This window comes from Cebus imitator, unplaced genomic scaffold (genome assembly GCF_001604975.1).
Source record: "Cebus imitator isolate Cc_AM_T3 unplaced genomic scaffold, Cebus_imitator-1.0 Scaffold190, whole genome shotgun sequence".
Taxonomy (NCBI): Eukaryota; Metazoa; Chordata; class Mammalia; order Primates; family Cebidae; genus Cebus; species Cebus imitator.
The window spans coordinates 1,499,752-1,522,209 of record NW_016107505.1 but is presented as its reverse complement, the minus strand read 5'-3'; the positions used below and the strand labels follow the sequence as shown (position 1 = coordinate 1,522,209).

At 37.5% G+C, this 22,458-nt stretch overlaps 1 protein-coding gene across 5 annotated transcripts; it reads right to left on the bottom strand.

Moving 5' to 3' along the window:
- Nucleotides 1-5,675: 5,675 nt before the first annotated feature.
- ZNF583 (zinc finger protein 583) lies at nucleotides 5,676-21,866 on the bottom strand. 5 transcript variants are annotated; one of them, XM_037745024.1, is made up of 5 exons: nucleotides 21,488-21,866; nucleotides 19,229-19,327; nucleotides 15,991-16,117; nucleotides 15,636-15,734; nucleotides 5,676-7,361 (listed from the first exon to the last, which is right to left on the bottom strand). In XM_037745024.1, the coding sequence occupies exons 2-5, from the start codon at nucleotides 19,235-19,237 to the stop codon at nucleotides 5,887-5,889; spliced, it is 1,710 nt and encodes a 569-aa protein (XP_037600952.1). In that variant the 5' UTR covers nucleotides 19,238-19,327; nucleotides 21,488-21,866; the 3' UTR covers nucleotides 5,676-5,886. The 5 variants fall into 5 exon arrangements, with proteins under 5 accessions (XP_037600952.1, XP_017402133.1, XP_037600953.1 ...); XM_017546644.2 differs by having other exon boundaries at nucleotides 21,559-21,866; XM_037745025.1 differs by having other exon boundaries at nucleotides 15,636-15,731; nucleotides 21,486-21,863.
- Between the last annotated feature and the right edge of the window lie 592 nt (nucleotides 21,867-22,458).

Genomic DNA, 22,458 nt, shown 5'->3' with positions numbered 1-22,458 from the left:
CCTATGCTACAGAGTCTGAGGTAGCACCCTTTAATTGAACACATTAATATTTCTGAAGAAAGAAATATGAGTACACTAAGTGGGATCAATGTCTATACTCTCATGTCAGTTCAGGTCAGGTTTTGCCATTATGAGAACTGATTTTCAACCTCCTTCAACCAGCCCCCATTCTGTGTGTGTGTTTTTCTGTTTTGTTTTTTTTTCAGTGTATGAATTGGTTAGTTCAGTCTCTCTAGAAGAGGCATTGCACTAGACCCAGCTGGCCAGAATATCCCACATACCATGGGCCCAGTGACTGTTCCAGAGTGGGCACATAGCCAAAACTGAAGCAAATCATATTTTCCTCCCAGGGATTGACATGGAGGCAGAAAGACAGAGATACTGCCCTCCTTTTGAGATTAAATATTCTATGGACATTTTAAGTCTTAGTATCTTCAGATGCCATTTCTTTCCCACCAAGAAACAACATGGAGAGAAGGAAAATACTGAAAGCAGAGCTGGGTTACAAACCTCTGATAAGTCTGAGCACTTAAATCTAGCCTAACACTGTGTCATACATGTTTAATGCTTTTGAGTTACATGAGTCAATAAATACCAGTTTCCTAAACTAATTTTGTTTGGTTCGTGTCAATCCTGACTATAGTTGCTGTTTCCGTATTTCTTTTTATACAGTCTTTTTGTCTTTCATGAAAGAAAAGGATGTAACTTATTCCATGTTTTATATTTTATCACATTTTTTGCATTTTAACTTGAAATATAGCTAACTCGTATTTTCTTATTCTGTGAACTTTAGACAGCTCTCTTGAATCTCTTCTGCACATTGTGATTATTTCAGTTTAGAAAGATTCTCAATCATTCAGTTGATGCATTCTTATATTTTCTGTTAAATTTTTCCCAAAACATAGATAATGGACTTTGTAAATTTCCATGTCCTTTTTTGTTTCTCTTTTTTTAATTTATGCATCTAGAGTTCTTTCTGACCTTTACTAAATTTATTGCAGCAGCAATTTTTTTGTTTTTCTTAGGAGTTCTTATCTAATTGTTTTCTTTATTTTGCAGTTTCAAATATCAGACTAAAATCAATATTTCATTTTCTTCTGTTATTACATGAGTTTTCCCAGTCAGGATTCAATTCCATCTCTTAGTCCTTACTATGCTGATAGTTTTCTTCATGTGACTAGGTTATCAGTTTCCATTTAAGAATGAGATGGTTTTATTACTATAGGTAAATACCAGGGCAGTCCTTTGTATATTTTCACTGTAGGTCTGTTTCCCTAAATGGAAAGGGTTACCAGGGATCTGTATGCCTTGGAAGGGCTGGCAAGTCAAGGAGAGATTCTCCAAATTCCAAAAAAAGTTTTAATTTAGACTGCCAGCTTTTCATTCTAGGTGCTCTAGTTCTTTGTAAACTGATTTTTTTTTCTACATTAAAAAATTATTACATTGAACAGTACAAATAACACTAAATCTTCCTTTGACCAGAACATCCAATACCAGTCCCTTCCCAGAATAAGCATTTATCAGTTGGGTGTCTGTTGAGAACTTTCACTAAGCATTTGAATAATTCTACCAATGCATTAGCTATAAAATGATATTTTTAAATATACAATAGTATATGCCAAAATTTTTGCATTTTCAACCAGTAACTCCTTTAGTCAAATTCGTATCAATATTATCAGCCGTTCTTTTAAACTTCTGCGTAGAGCTTCTAGTTATTACTTTAATGACAGAAAAGTAATTTAGGTTGTTTTCAGTGTTTCATATACTAACTAAACCCTACAATGAAGCTATAGTGAGCATTTTAAAAACTTCACTGCCTCTAAAGTAGCTGTGATGAGAAATCTTGTCTCTATACCACTAACAATATTTGCTATTATATGGTCTAAATTTTAATCTGTCCACCTGTGATCCCAGCATTTTGGGATACTGAGGGAAGAGGATCACTTGAGCCCAGGAATTTGAGACCAGCCTCAGCAACAAAGTGAGACCTCATCTCTCCAAAATAAATAAATAATGAGAAAATTTGCATCACTTAATACTAATGAGGTTAGCAGAGAACTACATTTATTTCATCCATAATTTGCCCATTCTCATCTTTGCCCATTTATATGCTTGCTTAGTTGTCCTTTACTTACTTATGTGTATTTTTGAATATGTCCCTTACGTTACAGATGTGTTTCTTCCTTCCTGTTGCTTATCTTTTACCTTTCTTTAAAAGCACACTAATTTTTGTGGTTGTTGAGACGGAATTTTGCTCTTGTTGCCCAGGCTGGAGTGCAATGGCACGATCTCAGCTCACTGCATCCTCTGCCTCCTAGGTTCAAGCCATTCTCCTGCCTCAGCCTCTTAAATGGCTGGGATTACAGGCATGCACCACCACACCTAGCTAATTTTGTATTTTTAGTAGAGACAGGGTTTCACCTTGTTGGTCAGGCTGGTCTCAAACTCCTGACCTCAGATGATCCACCTGCCTTAGCCTTCCAAAGTGCTGGGATTACAGGTATGAGGCACCAGGCCTGGCCAAAAGCACACATTTTTTGACACAGTCAGTTTCATCAATATTTTCCTTTATGGTATCTATTTTAGAAAGACATTTCTGACACCAAAGACATTAACATATCCTGCTATATTTTCTTCTAATACTTTTGCTTTAGTAATTTAATTTTGATTTTTATTCATTTAGAACTTATATTTGTGAATGGTGTGAAATAAGGATCCCATTCAATTTACTTATACAAGAGAGGGGAGAGTGAGGAGGCTTTTGGCAAGGGCTACTAACATAACTTTCACATAGAAAGGCTTTAACAGTCTTTTCATCATGTCTTCTTAGAAGCCACAGCTTGCACATAAGCCAACTCCAAGCCTTAACTTCTCTAGGGATCCTTTGAGCACACTAGATACCATTTTAAAAACCATTCAGTCATTCACATATAACATGCAGCAGCTTCTGCTACATTTCACAAATGAACACTCTTCTCTGTTTTGTCTTTTACAAAATTATTTCATCCACTCAAAAGCCTCACTTAAAAAAAAATCTTTTAAATCGTTGTATGTATATAATGGGATCTAGAGGGAAAGACAACATTGTGTTCCAAGTTTTGAACTTCAAAATAAAATTCTACTTTTCCCAATTAAAATTATGAGGTTGACAAACTGCCTACCAGAAAGTTTGTACAAACTCATGCTCTTTTAAATTAGTGCATAGTATCTTCTTTCCTATGCTTTCAATGCAAATTTTTATTGATCTGATATTGAAAAAATAGTATTTCATTGGCCTAAACTATATTTCTTCTGATCATAGGGAGATTTAGTACTTACCACATATTTATTAGTCACCTGTTACCTCTTCATATCCTTTGACTATGAGCTGGGGAAAAAGTGTCATTCCCTAAAGGGATTTTTATGAGCAGTTTTATGTTAAGGAAACAAATTCCACAGTTTATATGTGCTGCATAATTTTCTCCCGTTTGTAGCTTGAAAAATATTTTATCTGGCCGGGCTTGATGGCTCACGCCTGTAATCCCAGCACTGTCGGAAGCCGAGGCCGGCAGATCACGAGGTCAAGAGATCAAGACTATGCCGGCCAACATGGTGAAACCCGGTCTCTACTAAAAGTACAAAAAATTAGCCAGGCATGGTGGTGCATGCCTGTAGTCCCAGCTACTCGGGAGGCTGAGGCAGGGAATTGCTTGAAACCGGAAAATGGAAGTTGCAGTGAGCCAGGATCATGCCACTGTACTTCAGCCTGGTGACAGAACGAGACTGTTTCCAATTTAAAAAAAAAAAAAAAATTATCTTTGTTTATACTATATAAAATTATTATGCAGTCTAACCTGTGACTTGTCAGCAGGAGGTGTGGAGGCTTCTGAATGTCATGTTTACGAAGGCTGTTCTCATTCCATTACTAAAGTATGTCACAGAGTTCTTTAATCACTCTTTGTTCCACATTTAGATGAATCACTTGAAAGTAACTTTCACATATGGAAAGAATTGTTGTATAGAGCAGGATAAATTTTTTCAATACTGTTAAACCACTGATGTGATATGTCACTTTTGCAGTATATTTTCTTCATAGGTGTAACAGCATGAATATGAATGTTCACAAATACATGTTAAAATGTTACAAAATTTATTAGAATTCTGTTAGGTAGAATCTGTAATTTATGGGCTCCTGACATCTGTATGATAGAGAATCAATCTTACCATATAAAGGATATTTATTCATCTTCCTTTTCATCTTACATTAAATTTTCATCATTCTATTTGTATCTATAGTCATATGTGAATTGGCTACTACATTGATTATAAGTCAAAAGACTTCTGCAGTCAGGAGTTAATATTAAAAGGGCTCAGATGTAAAGGATCAGGGAGTGGTTTTAATGTTGGAGAAATGGAAAACACATGGCCTGCTAAATGTATTCATATGTATTTTAAACTTGATGCATACACAATCAAACATGTTTGTGGGCCAGTTCATGAGTAATGACCCATAGTTTTGGTTTCTTCATTAGCTTTGAAATTTTAGTAATTTAACAACCTTTATTATTTTAAATGACATAGGTTTGATATAATTCATTCACCCAGATTTAGGACAGGTGTTCAAACTTATACTTTACTTTCTACTCTTCATTGGTTACTGATCAAGTTTTCCTTTTAATTTTGTTTTGCCTTTATTTACATGTAGATGATGAATACATCTCAGTAAACTGTCTTATTAAAAATGACTTTTTAGACTGGGCACGGTAGCTCATGCCTGTAATCCCAGCACTTTGGGAGGCTGAGGTGGGCAGATTACCTGATGTCAGGAGTTAGAAACCAGCCTGGCCAACATGGCGAAACCCTGTCTCTACTTAAAATACAAAACATAGCTGGGCATGGTGGCGCATGCCTGTAATCCCAGCTACTCAGGAGGCTGAGTTGGGAGAAGTGCTTGAATCCAGGAGGCAGAGGTTGCAGTGACCCGAGACTGCACCACTGCACTCTAGCCTGGGCAACAGAGCAAAACTCTGTCTCAAAAAAAAAAAAAAAAAAAGACTTTAAATAAGACGTTAGTTTCTTAGAACTGTTAAATATCTAGTGGATGCTGTGATAGAAGCCACCATCTTACCCTATATCATGGACTCTAATGTCAATCCTACTGTATTAGATACCCTCCTTCCTCACCTACCTTTAGAAAAATTACTAGCATTCCTAATAAAAAAAAAAGTCTTCACAATCTCTCAGTCCTGAGCTGCTGCATTTCTTTTTATTTCTGAGATAATCATGGCTGAGATGATTGGGTCTTCTATGTATAGCATGGTTATCTTTCTACTTTACAGTAATATTTCAGTAATTATGCTAGGCACGCTGCTGAGCAATTTACATGCGTTATTTCATTCTTCTATTAACTTTTGAGGTAGAAACATTATTATTCCCACAATATAAATAAGACTGAAGCTTACAAAGCACAAAAAGTTGCCTCCAAATTAGAGGGCTAGAAAATGGAAGTGCAAAGATTGACGCCCAGATCTTTTTGATCCTAGATTATGTGTCTTAATCCTGGATAAGCATTCAGAGAATGAGATGGATAATGACACAAGATAGGACTTTGGAAGGTAGCCTGGAAAGGGTATTAGAGGCTAGGTTTTTAGGCTATTTTGAGGAACGTGTGCTTTAACTTAAAATCTATGAAATGTCACTGATGAATTTTAATGAGGGAGAAATGAGATTAAACATATTTTTTTAAATACAAAATTGGCTGCAATGTGGACAGCTGACAGAGACAATGGTGAATACAAGGAGACCAACTAAAAAGCTACTTGAGTATCCCATGTCAAATATATTAATGTGCATTGGACAAGGATGATGAAATGGAAATGGATTAAAGAGGTTAGATTCCAGACAAATTCAGGAGATGAAACCTACAGGTCTTGGCAACTGATTAGATGTGGAGGAGGAGGGGGAGGAAAGAGTCAAGAATGACTCCATAGTATGAATTCTCTCATGATGAGCAAGATGTGCACGCTGCCTGAAAGATTTCCTGCAATCTTTACATTCATAGGGTCTCTCTCCAGTATGAATTCTCTGATGTAGAGTAAGAGATCCACTGTAGCTAAAGGCTTTCCCACAAACATTACATTCATAAGGTTTCTCTCCAGTATGAATCCTCTGATGTTGAGCAAGGCCTGCATTCTGGCTAAATGTTTTCCTACATTCCTTACACATATAGGGTTTTTCTCCAGTATGACTTCTCTGATGTTGTGCAAGTGATGAACTATTGCTAAAGGCCTTCCCACATTCAATACATTCATAGGGTTTCTCTCCAGTATGAACTCTCTGATGTTGATCAAGGTATGCAATTTGGCTGAAGGCTTTCCTACATACTTTACATTCATAAGGTTTTTCTCCAGTATGAACTCTCTGATGTTGAGCAAGGTGTGCATACTGGCTGAAGGCTTTCCTACATTCCTTACATTCATAGGGTCTCTCTCCAGTATGAATTCTCTGATGTACAATTAGGTATCCACGATGGCTAAAGGCTTTCCCACACACATTACACACATAAGGTTTCTCTCCTGTATGAATTCTCTGATGCTGAGCAAGAAATGAACCATTACTAAAGGCCTTTCCACATTCAATACATTCGAAAGGTCTCTCTCCAGTATGAACTCTCTGATGTTGAGTCAGGTGTGCAATCTGGCTGAAGGCTTTTTTACATTCTTTACACTGATAAGGTTTCTCTCCAGTATGAACTCTCTGATGTTGGGCAAGGTGTGCATTCTGGCTGAAGGCTTTCCTACATTCTTTACATTCATAGGGTTTCTCCCCAGTATGTATTCTCTTATGTTGAGCCAAGTTTGCACTCTGGCTGAATGTTTTCCCACATTCAACACATGCATAGGGTTTCTCTCCAGTATGAATTCTCTGATGAAGAGTAAGGGATGAGCTCTGGTTGAAGACTTTCTCACAGTCATTACATTTCAAAAGTTTCTTTTCCATATAGACTTTCCTTTGTTTCATTTCAACAGATTTTTTTCGGTAACCTTTCTTTTGTGCTTCATGCTTATGTTCTTTTTCTTTGGTGGGAAAACTCTGTTGTATATCAAAGACTGTATCCCGATGCAATGTTTGCCAAGATTTGTCATATTTACTTTGAACTTCTGGAAGGATTTCTTTATGAGTGATGATTAATTTACTAAGATGTACCTCTTGACTTCCCAACTGGTTCTTATACCAGTCCTCACTTTGACAGTCTTCTCTCAAACTAGGGTAGTCAAAGGCATAACTAAGATGTCTTGTTTCTACTGTCACAACTTTGGATGACTCTTCATATGTCTCTTGCTTTGATGAAAATTCACTGTTTTTAAATACATACTCCCAATCTAAAAGATATCAAGAAAGAAATGTCTTTTGTATTTATTCACTAGAAGAAATTTCTAAAACAAAAACGTGAAAATACATAAGTTCAAGGATTTAAAAGCCTATAATGCATTCTAAAATAATGACATTATAAATAATAAGAACTTAAGAGAGTTAATTAAGGAAATAATCATTAACAACCAGTAAGGTAAATATAAGAACAAAACAATTAAGTTGGTCATCTAAAATCATAATCATTTTTTTATATCTAAGTTAATAACAGATTTCAAATGCCTTTCCTCTCTTGTCATAGGTTGTCTTGCTTTCAAGCTACGTTATCTTTAGTAAGCCAGTTTTATGATGTTAATATGACTAAAAACCTCCATTGAAATCCCAGGCCTAAATACAACACTAGGTAGTATTAATATTCTTATTAGGATACACATAAAACTTTATGATTCTTCATATTGTTCATAAAGCTCTATGGGTAAACATCCACAGTTAGAAAAAAGTCGTCTTGAAAATCATTTTCTATGTAATAAATTCATTCTAACCATATGTAAATTTTCAATTGATTCCTGAAGCTAAGATGCCTTTTAGTTTTGTATCAAACTTCTTGGTCTTACTAACCCAGCACAGAACTTAATCTGCCTTCCCCTGTCCAACTCCAAATCAGATCACTTCATTTTTCTGCTTAAGATTTTCCTCTAGTGTCTTACATTTATAATAAAAACAAAATTCCTACCATGGTTTATGATGTGGTGTTCCCTGAACTTATCTTCTATTACTCTCTCGCTTGCTTACTCCACTTTAGTCATATGGGAATTCACTTTATTTTCACTTTAAGAACACCAGACTTGCTGTTTCTCTGCCTGAAAAGCACTTTCCACAGATATCTGCTTGATCCCTTCTCTCAATGCCCTTCTTCATTTGAGGTTCTGTTCACATATTACCTCCTTAGTATGGCCTCTCCTGAACAACCAATATAAAGTATTACACACTCTTATGTTTCTCTTTCCTCCTGCTTTGCACTTCATAGCACTTACCTTATTTAATATCATATTATACGTTAACTTACTCTATTATCACTACAATGTAAGCTTTCACGTGCAGGAACTTTTTTTCTCACCCTTGAATACCCATTGCCTAAAACAGCCTGGACAGATAGAAGGTGCTTAGTATCTTTACAGTAAATACTGAATCAATTATACATAAAACACCACACTAATTCATCCTCTTATTAGAATGACATGCTTGCATGAATGGAGTAAATGTCTGAAATCAAATGGAATATTACCACTAAACTATTATAGTGGATAATGAGATTTGGAAGGAAAAGAATCTAAAGGCAACATACTTAAATTGAGGCTGCTAACTCTGTTGTGCTGCCTCAATGCCCTTCTAAATTCCACTTTCCTCTCTCAACAGTTGCAAATCACACTCATGAATGCCCTATAGAAAGTCAAGATGAAGATTAAATTCTGAAGACTTATGTGTAAAAAAGAAATATGAAATGACTGCCAAGGAGCACTGATCTAATTAAACCCAGAATTAAGTTGATAAACTATAATAATGAAGTAAAAACACACTTATAGTCATTGATAAATACTAATTCCCATTAGACTGAAAAGTGAAGGACAGATATTATAATCATTACTGGTGTCATTCTTACATTTTAGAGTGTATCAGAATTACAGAACTTGCTATAATACAACTTGCTATACCCCATGCACAGAGTTTTTGATTGAGTTAGTGGAGGTTGAGGGCTGAGAATCTTCATTTCTAACAAGTTCCCAGGTGACACTGCTGTCTCGAGACCACATTTTGAGCACCATAGCCCTACGGCACCCACTAGAAGCATAATATTAAAAGGTACAACAAGTCAGGAAGTTTACAGGAATTGACAAAATGAAAGACACAATTATATGCTGTTTAATGCTAGCACTTTGAGAGGCCAAGGCGGGTGGATTGCCTGAGGTCAGGAGTTTGAGACAAATCTGGCCAACATGGTGAAACCCTGTCTCTACTAAAAATACAAAAAAAATTAGCCAGGTGTGGTGGCGTGTGCCTATAATCACAACTACTCGGAAGGCTGCCAGGGGGTGGAGGTTGCAGTGAGCCAAGATTGGCACCACTGAACTCCAGCCTGGGTGACAAAGCAAGACTCCGTCCAAAAAAAAAAAAAAATCCTCACATAACATACAAGAATACATTACAAATAAATAGTAAATAGATAAAGATGTAACATGCAAACAGTAAGCATAAGGGTAGACTGACTATATTCATATCAGATAAAATAGACTTTAAAAGTGAGTATTACCAAAGATAAAGAGACATATGGTAATAATAGGACCAATTCATCAGAAAGAAATAATCCTTAATGTATGTGCACCCACTATAAAGCCTCAAAATACATACAACATAAATTGAACATGTAAGAAATATGTAATCCTATAGTCATAATAGGTGACTAACACATGCTTTGCTCAGAAACTGACAAAACTAGGAAAAAATTGTAACAAGGAGATCTCAACAGGGTTAACTGCTTTCATCTAATTTATATTTATACAATGCTACACCCAACATCTGTACAACATGTGTTTGAGTGTACATGGTGTATTCAGTAAATAAGATAGACCATATTCTGGGGCATAAACCAAGTCTCTATAAATTCAAAAGTACTGAAACTGAAGAGAGTATGCTGTCTAACCTCAACAGAGGTTAGAGGTTACTGATTTTTAAATCAATAATATCTAGTGAACTCCAAACATATGAGAACTAAACAACACATTTCTATATAAATCATGGGTCAAAGAGTGTCACAGAAGAAATCAACAGCTAAAATGGCACTTAAAGGAAAATCTACAGTTTTCAAATGCTTTTGTTAGAAAACAACTAAAAGTCTAAAAGTCAATCATCTAATATGTCACCTTAAGAAGTTAGGAAAAGACCAAAGTAAACTTAAGGAAAGTAGACAAAAGCAAAAAGTTAAAGAAAATTAACAAAATAGAAAAGAAACAACAGAGAAAATAAAACCAAAAGTAGGTTCTTTTAAAACATCAGTTATCAAGGAAAAAAGAACAGAAATCAGCAACACCAGAGGAATTATCATTACACATCCTACAGCCATTTATTAAAAATGTTAATAAATTGGACAACTCAGATGAAACACAGAAATCTCTTGAAAGATACACCTACCAAAGCTGATTCAACAAAAATCAGATAACCTGAATAACTTTATATCCATTAAAGCTGTTATGTAAAAAATAATTCAGGATCCTGTGTCTTCATTGGTGAATTCTATCAAATATTTAAGGAATAAGTAATACCATTTTATCCAAATGGTGTCAGAAAATAGAAAAAGATAAAACACTTTCCAACTTATTTTTCACAAGGCCAGCATTATCTTGATACTAAAACCAGATAAAGAAATTATAAGAAAGTAAACCTGCAGACCAATGTAGCACGTGTACAAAAGGCAAAATCTTTAATAAAACAGTGCAAATAAAATCCAGGAAAATACGAATAGCATCATCATGACCAAGTAGAGTTTATCCCCAAAATGCAAGATTGGTTTCACATTTGAAAATCAATGTATTTGTTTACATTGTGTTAAAAAAAAAAAATCAGTGTGATTCACTACATTAAAAGATTAAAAAAAAAAATCAGTGTGATTCACTACATTAAAAGATTAAAAAAAAAAATCAGTGTGATTCACTACATTAAAAGATTAAAGAAAAAAATCACATGATCATTTCAACAGATATAGAAATAGTATCTGACCCTTTTATTATAAAAATTCTCAGCAAACCAGGAATAGAAAGGAATATTTTCAAACTGATCAAGGACACCTAAGAAAAACTTACAGCTTACATTGACTTAACAGTAAAAGATACAATATATTCCCCCATAAGATTGGAACAGCACTAGTACATCTCCTATTACCACTTCAATTACACATTATACAGGAGGTCCCAGTCATTGCAATGTATCAAGAAAAATAAGGTATAAAGATCAGAAGGAAAAAAAACCAGCTGTATTTGTAGATGGCATGATTGTCCACCCAGAAAATCCTCATGGACCTACAAAATAACTGTGAGGGCAACTATTAAATGAATCTAGCAAGGTCATAAGATGTAAAGTTAATATAAAAATCCATTTACATTTTTGCATTCTAGTGGCAAACTATTAGAAAACTGAATTTTTAAAAGTGCTATTTATTAAGTACTCAAAGAACTATTAAAGACTTAGGAAAAAAAAATTAAAAGACAGAGTACCACTACACTGGATACTGCAAAATATCCTTAAGGTAAATTTTATTGGCCAGGCACAGTGGCTCACACCAGTAATCCCAGCACTTTGGGAAGCCGAGGCGGGAGACTTACAAGGTCAGGAGTTCGAGACCAGTCTGGCCAACATAGTGAAACCTTGTCTCTACTAAAAATACAAAAAATCAGTTGGGCATAGTGACAGATGCCTGTAATCCCAGCTATTCGAGAGGCTGAGCCATAAGAATCACTTGAACCTGGGAGGCGGAGGTTGCAGTGAGTTGAGATTGCACCACTGCACTTCAGCCCAGGTGACAGAGTGAAACTCTATCTCAAAAAAANATTGTATTATTTTTCCTTTTTCTTTTCCAGACAGAGTCTTGCTGTGTTTTTCAGGCTAGTCTCAAAGTCCTGGGTTCAAGCAATCTTTCCAACTCAGCCACCCAAGTAGCTGACATTACAGGTGCACACCATCACAGTCAACCTCGAGACATTTTTAAAGACTAAGAAATGGCTTAATAAACCATATTTATATTAGAAGACTCAATGTTAAGAGATCAGCTCTGTTTCAACTGATGTGTAGAATCAATATAATCCCAACAAAAATTTAAGTTTTTTGAGCAGAAATTCTCAACTTCATTCTAAAATTTATATGAAATGCAAATGATCTAAAATAGTCAAGGCAATTTTACAAATTGCATTATCTGATATCAAAACTTACTAGAAAGCTATAATAAGGCAGTATGGAACTAGTGAGAGAACAGACATATAGGTCAATTAAACAAAAGAGATTCCAGACCTAGATGCACACATATGTGGTCAAGTGATGATCAGGAAAACTAGCAAGGTGATACAATTAGATGTCTTTCCTGAAAAAGAGTCTTGGGGCAACTGTATATCCATATGGAAAAAACAAATGAACCTCAACCTTTACCTCACACAAGATACATAAAGTAGCTCAAAATCATTCACAGTGCTAAATGTAAAAGCTAAAACTTTAAAACTCCTAGAAAAATATCTTCGTGACCTGGCAGTAGTAAGAATTTCTTAGATATAGCATAAAAAGCATCAAGACAAATTAATAAATTGGATTTTACAAAAATTGCAAACCTTGCCTCTGAGTTGGCAGTAGAAAACCAAAAAAGCAAGCCATAATTGGCATACATATATGCCAATACATGTAAATGACAACTTAAGACTATATACAGAACTCTTAGAACTCAGAAACAATCCAATAAAACGTGCAAAATATTTGAACAGACTTCATAAAAGTTATATGCATGGCCAGGAAGCATATGAAAGGATGCTCAAGATTATTAGTCATCCCAGAAATGGATATTAAAACCATAATACAACCATTAGAATGACTAAAATTAAAAACACGACTAGACAATACCAAGATCTGGTGAGAATGTGCATTAATTGGAAGTCTCATATACTGCTAGAAGGAATAGTATAATCCCTTCAGAAAACTGACAGTTTCTAACAGAGTTAAACATATACCTATCATATGACTCAGTTCTTCCATCTTAGGTATTTACCCTCTGACCCAGAAACATATATATGTTCACACAAAGTCCTGTACATGACAGCTGCACAGCAACTTTATTTATACTAGCCCAAAACTGGAAACAACCCAAATGTCCATCAACAGGTAAATGGACAAATGAAATGTTGCATTCATACATGCAACAATATGGATAAATTTCAAGATCATTATGCTGAGTGAAATAAACCAGACATAACAAAATACATACTGCATGATTCCATTTACTTTAGATGCAAATTAATCTAAAATGACAAAGATTAGATTCATGTTTGTTTGGAACGGGGAGTGGAGAGTAAGATAGATGGAAAGAGACAGAAGCAATCTTCTAGGGTGATAGAAATACTAAATGTGTCTGGATTGTGGCGACAGTTTCATGGGTATATGCAAGTGTCATCAAACTGTACAATTTATATGTATCCAGTTTAGTATATGTAAATAATTCCTTAATAATACTGTCTGATCAAATACAATAAAACCAGAAAACTCTCTTTTAAACAACTCTGAGTGACAGAAAAATATTTTTAAGGTAATTATCCAGTATGAACAGCAGTAACAAAAACACTACGTATCGGAATCTACAGGAGATAGACAAAGATAAACAGAGGAAAATTTATGGTCCTTAGTAATCTCATTACTAAATAAAAGAATGAAATTAATAGATTAAGCTCTCATTTCAGGACTATGGAGATTAAAATAAGAAAATTAAAAGGAAAGAATTAGAAGAAAAAGTTTTATGAATAAGTAAGGAAAAAACAGAAAATTGGAAAAGAATGATAATACTAATACATAAATCCATAAGCTATGTCTTTAAAAATAAACTGATTTATGGGTAGAGCAACCTAATAAACATATTGTTTTAAAAAAAAGAATAGTTATACAAAATAAGAAATTAAATATATTCTTTTTAAAAAAGAATAGCTATACAAAGAAAGAAATTAAAATTGGAAACCATTGTAGATAAAAAAGCAAGAAAAATAATTATAGATTACTTTGCTTAAATTCATGAAATCTGATAAATGAAAAGGGCAATTATCTAGAAAAATTAAAATGCATAAAATTTAACCAAAGACAGGCTGGGTACGGTGGTTCATGCCTGTAATGCCAGCACTTTGGGAGGCCCAGGCGGGCAGATCATTTGAGATCACAAGTTCAAGACCATCCTGGCCAACATGGTGAAACCCCATCTCTACTTAAATTACAGAAAAATTAGCTGGGCATGGTGGTGCATATCTGTAATCCCAGCTACTTCGGAGACTGAGGCAGGAGAATTGCTTGAACCTGGGAGGTGGATGTTGCAGTGCACCACTGCACTCAGTCTGGGAAACAGGGCAAGATGCCATCTTAAATATATATATATATTTATTTATATTTATATATATTTATAACCAAAGACAAACTATAGAGATGCCATTTACCATGGAGGATAATGAGAAAGTTGCCAAAGATTCACTTTCCCACAAAGGCCTCAGCATCAGGCTTCATCTCTCAAACTCTTAAGACCAGCAAACTCGTTCATTCACACTGGCATCTCTAAATCAGACTATTTTTCTGAGCCCCCATCTTCTAAACCAGTTGCATGTTGCGTTTCTTCGCTTGGAACTCTCCTCATCGCATAAATATAACTCTCTTATGTCCACAGTCAAATTCATCATCTTTCCTCCTTTCAACCTATTCTTCTGATTGTTTCTATTAAGTGTTATTATCTTCTAGCTATCCAGACTTGAAAATAAAATTGGCTTTCTTTTTCCTTTGCTGGTGCATAAGCCTCTGAATAATTCCAAGAATTTAGCACAATGCTGTTCTCAAAACATAAAGTCAATGAGTCTTGGCAAAAGAATAAATAAATAAATAAATAAATAAATGCGTCAATCCTTCAATCTAAAAGGAATAAGTAACTGAGAAAGGAAAAANTTTCTGAGACAGGGTCTTGCTCTGTTGCCCAGGCTGGAGTGCAGTGGCACAATCTCAGATCACTGCAACCTCCACCTCCCAGGCTCAGGTGATCCTCCCCACTCAGCCTCTCACATAGATGAGATTACAGGTGCATGCCACCAGGCCTGGATAATTTTTTTTTATTATTTTTAGTTTTGCCATGTTGCCCAGGCTGGTCTTGAACTCTTGAGCTCAAGTGATCCACCCACCTTGGCTTCCCAAAGAGCTGGGATTATAGGCACCTGGATTTTTGAAAAATGAAATGAAGCAACTTGTGTAAAACTAAAAGGCAAGGACAAGGAGAGGCTGTGACATTTGGATCCAAAAATAGGAAAATGGGTTATCAGAGAAGACAGTAACTTGTGAGAGAATATAGATAGAGGGAACAAATTGAGGAGGTCATGCTAAAGATGCCTTAATATTTCTTCCTAGGTCTTGAGTCTTTAAGAAAAGCTACCCAGGAAATGTCAATTATGATCTGAAACCTTGCCGAATTGCTAAGCTTTTCCTGGCAATGGCTTCTATCTCCCTATTTCTCTCTCACTCACCAGAGCATGCACCTCTCGTTCCCTCCTTCTTCACCATCCAGGGCTCTTTTCCTTGCTCCAATAATGAGATCACATCTGGCTTAGAAACAGAAACTCCTGCTTACAAGAAATAAAATGGAAATTAGGCACATCTATGAATAAGATCAAGTTTCTGCATCATCAAGAAGGTGGGAGCATAATGGAAGGGAGTTGAGGAATAAGAATGGGGAAGATAAAGCTGCCAATTCTACAAATTCAACCTATTTTGGGAAGCACACGAAAGGGAAATTTAGTGAAGCACATCGGAGGTTTCTCAAACATTACACTGGAGCTCAGTCCCATGTACAGATTGTGAATTATGGGGAAACTTTCTTACCCAATGATACCAAGGTCCTGTAGTTCTCCAACATCACTTTCCTATACAAATTCCTCTGAGCAGGGTTCAGCCATTCCCATTCCTCTTGAGAGAAATTTACAGCCACATCCCCAAATGTCACCAAATCCTGAAATGACATAAACACATTCTTATTCAACTAGTGTTCATATCCTCACATGAGCCTAGGTTAAAGAGTTACATTGTCGCCCGGGTGTATGGCTCAGACCTGTAATCCCAGCACTTTGGGAGGACAAGGCAAGCAGATCACAAGGTCAGGAGCTCGGTACCATCTTGGCTAACATGGTGAAACCCTGTACTAAAAATACAAAAACTTAGCTGGGTGTGGTGGCACGGGCCTGTAGTCACAGCTACTTGGAAGTAAGCAGAGATCGTGCCACTGCACTCCAGCCTGGGTAAAAGAATGAGACTCTGTCTCAAAAAAAAAAAAAAGGGTTAAACTGTCTATACTTTTAGAGAGAAATATTGCACATAGCAAAACTTTCTGACAGTATCTTAGCTTTTGGGCAACACATGTCATGTAATTGCTCAATGACTTCTTTGTGGTTTCGATATTCTATCATGGAAAGTATCCAATTTGAGAAATAATCTTACTGGTGGAGAAAGGATTTATAACACACACAAAACTGGACAATAATAGAACACTGTAAATCAAGTATAAAATATGTTATACTAAATGCCAGAGTACTTATCAATATTGGAAAACCAGATGCACTGGAGCAGTAAGGAACTTCAAGAAGGAAACAGGCAGAGTTAAGCTTTATAAGGTGTACATGGTTGAACCCGGCATTTTTCCAAACTTTGTACAATGTAATGGTCAGTGTTCAGAGAATGAATAGGGCTGTATAAAAATATATATAATTATGTTTGATGCTTATAACATTGACTTTCTAAAATTAAATAAATGTGTAATAGAAAAAGTAAACAAACTTTTATACTGACTTGCAAAAATATGGCTTAAATGTATACCATAACAGAGAGCAATCAAGAAGCTGAGTGACAGATCACCTGATGTGAGAAAATATGCCACTGAATCTGTGCTTGGTGGCAAAGACAACATTTGCCAACCAGCTGTCAAAGTGATGCATCTCATCTCACTGATTTTTTACATTTCATATTACGTAAATTCATCTCATGTATTTTTTACATTTCATATTACACATTTCACAATGACAACCTAGGTCGTGTGTGTGTTGTATTTTAAATATTTATTTAACACAAACTCCTCCCCTGTGGATGGTTTAAATGAATGGAAGGCATATGGTTTAGATGACTAGCAGCTTGATGTCACAAAAGGTATCTGAATCAGGCCAGGTGTGGTGGTGCATGCCTATAGTCCCAGGTATTCAAGAGGCTTAGGCAGGAGGACTGCCTTGGATGCTTGAGTCCGGCCTGGGCAATATAGTAAAGAACCTATTTCTAAAAATAAACAAACAAAAAGGTATCTGAATCAAAACAAGAAAAAAGTCACAGATAAAATGAAGTTGATCTCAAAGACTGTGACTTCTAATGTCTTCAGAAGAAGAGTAACATTATAATAAATGTTTGAATCTGTATAATCAGTACTCTATAAGAAGGAATCAAAGAAGTATAATAAAAGTTCTTTCAACTTGGAACAAATTTCCACTGGAAATAAAATTTTTCCTGAGACTGTGTGTAAGGGGCAACAAATGATTGCCTAACAGCTCTTAATAACCCACTCAGCTGTAAAGATAGCTGGTAACTTATAATCATGCTAGGTAAGAGATAAAATAATAGTAATTTAACGTCTATTAATTTTCTTAAATAGTGAACATCTCCAAGTCTGATAATAAAATGCATCAAAAAATACCTACAGCCCTCACTAGAGAAACATACACAACTGTGTCTGATGAGCAAGAGAGTTTTTAAAATGTTACAATACAGCTCTCAAATAATACTACGGCATGTTGAATTAAGGATCTTTAAGATAACATGGAACAAGACCTAGTTTGCTCCCTAAAAATTAAAAATGGGTCTTCTTCCTAACAGGATAAATCAGCTCAAGACTTATCAGGGCTTGCTATATGGTTAGGCATATATGTCTTAGTTTTGACATGTTACAGAGCAAAGCCTGCTCTTAAGTTGGGTTGACATACAGATGGCATTCAATGGTACACACCTGAACAGCTGTACTGATTTCTTAAATACTGAAATATTGTCACATTCATTGGTAAACAGCTACTGGACTGAGTGCTGCTAGTGACCACACCAGATTTCCCCACAAGGAATTCAGCAACTTAAGTTTAAATGCCCAGCATGGCAGCAAACTCTAGGATCCCAGCTAGGATACGTTCTGCTGTATGCCTTTGCCTTGTTGGTTGTCAAATATGATATAAAGAAAGCAAAAGTATGGCTCCAGGAAACATCAGTTACATGCATCAGCTGTTTAAAAAGCTTCCATCTCTGACACACTTCTTAATATAAGGAAATCTAAGGAAGTGACTTTTGGCTTCAAAGAAGGAAAGGATTGTGAATCAGGTCTAAAAATTAAAACCTGTGCAGGATAGAACTGGGCACTACTAATCATCAATTCTACTGAAACTCAAACACTTCAATGCAAACTCTTTAAAATTTTATGCAGGGAAGTGTTCCACACACATCATTTATTCTATAGACATTAGTGAAGTAGCTTTTGCTACACAAAGTCCCTAAAAGACATTTTTTAGCTGCACACATGAACTAATGGATTCTGTGTTTTACCTGACATTTTCCTCTCAGCCAATGAGACCATGAATACCTTGCAAATGTTTTTTATATTTATTTTAATTTAAAAAATTGCCATCATTAAAGAAACTTAAAATATAATATCCAGCATTTCTTCCTTCTTTTTTTTTTTTCATTTCCCCCTACTTTTTTTTTTTTTTTTTTTTTTTTTAGGGGAGACAGGATCTTGCTGTCATCCAGGCTGGAGTGCAGTGTTACAATCATGGCTGACTGCAGTCTCAACTTCCCAGGCTTGAATGAGCCTCCCAACCTTGGCCTCTCAGGTAGCTGGCACCACAGGTACTCACCACCATGCCCAGGTAATTTTTTTTATTTTTGATACACATGATGTCTCACTATGTCTCACTATGTTGCTCAGGCAACTGGATTAATGGAACCTTGTTAGGCTGGAGAATTTTGGAAGAAAAACAAAATGTTCTTATAACCTAAAAAATAAGATGACATTTTAGGGAAGAGAGAAGAAATGCTTTCTTACCTTGGACATGGCTTTAAGGATTCAAGAATTTGACAGTTCTTCTGTCCTACTCCTTTAGGCTCCTCTCTGGGAGAAGGACAGTAACCTGAGAATGTAGAGCTAGAGAAGGAAAAGGAACCATAAAATGCCAGGCCTGCCCTGCAGCTCCCAGTATCAATAACCTAGAAACCTTTCCTTCTCATTCTCCTTTCCCCAACCTCAGGGATAATTAGAGGTATCACCAAGTAAGTCATTTATATCTAAATTTACAATTCTTTTACCCACATGCTTGGGATCTTAAGAATACAACATACATGTTCTGTGCATAAGTTACCTCCTCATTTATAATTTAAAACAAAAACAGCAATTACAGAATGGCATTACCAAGCAAGGATTTCCCCCTTTTTTACACATGAAGGCTCTTCATCGGAGTAATTATCCAAGGCATCATGGTAATACATAATTAAGCCAAACCGGAAACCAGGTCTAACTTAATTCTTTCCACCTGATCATGATGTTGAAAGGAAATATGTGCCCACCCTTTCTGCAAGGATGAAAGACAAAGCTACAAAGTGAAATGTCTCAGAGAAAGCATCTCTATACACAGAGTGAGTACCAGAGGGGCTGTACAGTGTGGTGGACACTCCATCAAAGAGTCAGGACACCCTACTTCAGGTCCTAGCTTATGACAATCCGCACCTGAAAACCAGTCTCTTGAGTTTTCTGAGCAACTTCCTCAGAAAGAAATAAGGGGAAAGAGAAGGAGGGGCAACCTATGCATGAACAGCCATCCAAATCCCCTATCAGGAATTCTTGTCCACCACACCTCACTGCCTTGAAGAATAAAGCCATTACCTAAGAAGCAGCATAACTTAGTGGTAAGAACCACCAGACTTAAGGATCAGAACACCTGGTCTCAAACAGCCAAACCACTACATACTACCTTTGGCAAGGTTGGTAACCATTCCAAACCTGATTCCTTATCAGTGAAATGGTAACTACTCCCTATCAATTGTTGGGAGGATTCTGAAATGATTTACATAAAGCATTTAGCACAGTGCTTGGCACATCTTTGTTAAATAAATTTTCATCTTTTTGTCATTTATTTTTATAAATAGCACAAGGTAGGTCTCCCATTCATTTTTCCTCTTAAATTCCTCACATGCTCCCAGAGACCGAGAAGGATGGAACAACTACCGTGCCAGAGGAGCAGCAGCCAGCATGGTCAGCTTTACAGGCCTAAGGCTGAGGTTCCTGTCTGTCTCTCCCTTTCCAGCTCTCTTCCCTTCTCCCTTTCTCCATCTTTTCCCTTCATCTCAATCTCTCTGTCTCCCCACCACAACAGCAGTCTCCCAAATCCCAAAGCACACCAGCATCTCCAAGCACCCACACAGCTTCCTGTCCACACAAATCACAGGCAATAAACCACACAGTCTCTCATTCTGGCACCTCTCCTGGCAAACTATGGACATGGCCCCACATTGTAGCCTTCCCTGTTCTCACAATGGGTCATAAAGGCCACTCTGAGTCACACTGTCACACTCATTGTCTGGATGACACACAGCGCTAAGTCACACAATCTCCCTCCATCTCACATAATCACACACTGTCATGCACAATCCAAACACTGTCACAGACAATCTTAGTCCAACAACACAAACTCTGTTCACATAAAGTTTCACATACAGTGACAGTCTCACACACTGTCACACAAATTATCAAACACTGTTGCAGTTTCACATAGTCCCACACCAATGGCCACACACTGTACACAATCACACACTGTACCACACACACGGTGACATGGTCTCACATACTGTCACAGTCTCACATGATCCTACACACATGGCCAAAATCTGTTCACAAAGTCACACACACCGTCACACAGTCTTACATGATCCCACACACAGGTCAAACACACAGTAACATGGTCTTACACACTGTTCACACATGGTCTACACATAGTGACAGTCTAACACTGTCACACATTCTCAGTCTCACACATGGTAATGTGGTCTTAAACACACACACTGTCACAGAGTCCCACACACTGTTAAAGGCTCCTGCATAGACAGGCAACGGTCACACACTGTCACATTCTCACACCCAGTATCACATTGTCACACACAGTACCACATTTGTTCCATATGGTGTCACACTGACACATATTTACACACGGTCTCATACACATTCTCACACTGTCACACGGTCTCACATTGTCACACAGGGTACTGTCACATTCTCACACCGTCTCACACACTGTCACACATGGTCCCACACATGGTGGCATGGCCGCTGCCGGCGTCCGCTCCATCCTGCGCTCCTCACCGCCTCCTCCCTCCAGTGCGTACCTCCTTCGACGCAGTCCTTGGGGGCCGGGGCTGGGCCAAGGCCCGGGCCAGGACTCGACCCTGGCTCCCGGCCGCGCTCACAAAGGCGCCTGAGCGCTCCGGCAGGCCGCAGTGGCCGCTGGGAAATGCAGTCCGGGGCCGGCGCGGCGCAGAGGATGCTGGGATGGTGGTTGGGGGTCCCGGGCGGCCGCAGACCCGGCCGCTCAGTCAGGGTAGTTTCTGCTGCGCCCCCTCCCCTAGTAATTCCACCCCCGCTGGCCTTCAGAACCCCACCTGGACCAGCTAAGCCCTCTCAGGCCGTTGGCTCATCCACCAGTTCCGCCCCAGGCCTGGGCGGGCCCGCTCTGACTGCGCAGGCGCAGTCTGCTCGGGTCCCCAAAGGCTGCGAGGCCGGGGTGCTTGCACCGCGACGCGCACGCGCAGCGACGGAGCCCGCGCACGAGCGCTCGGGGTAAGTCTGGAAGCCCATCCCTGAGAAAACGGAGCTGAGGACCAGTGTGGGGACTGAGCAAGCTGGAGAGGGTACAGGTACGTGGTACGTGTGATTAAGCGCTCCCGCGGCCCGGCCTTTCTTTTTCCCTTCCCTTTCTGTTTCTTCTCTCTCCGCCTTGCCCTGTGTTTCATTTGCCATTTATTGAGCACCTACCCTGCCGAGCACTCTCCTAGGCCCTGGGCACACAGCAGTAAACAAGCAGACAAAATCCCCACCTCATGGAGCAGCATTCTAATGCGGGAATAATTCAATAGAAAAAAATTAATAATAAAGGGGACTGATGCATGTTGGGGAGTAATGCATATTATCAAGAAAAGCGAAGCAGAGTATTAAGATTATTCTTTCAGTTCTTCATTCTTTGAGTTATGCCCTCTGAATCAGTGGAAAAAACACAAAGTGCATTTTTT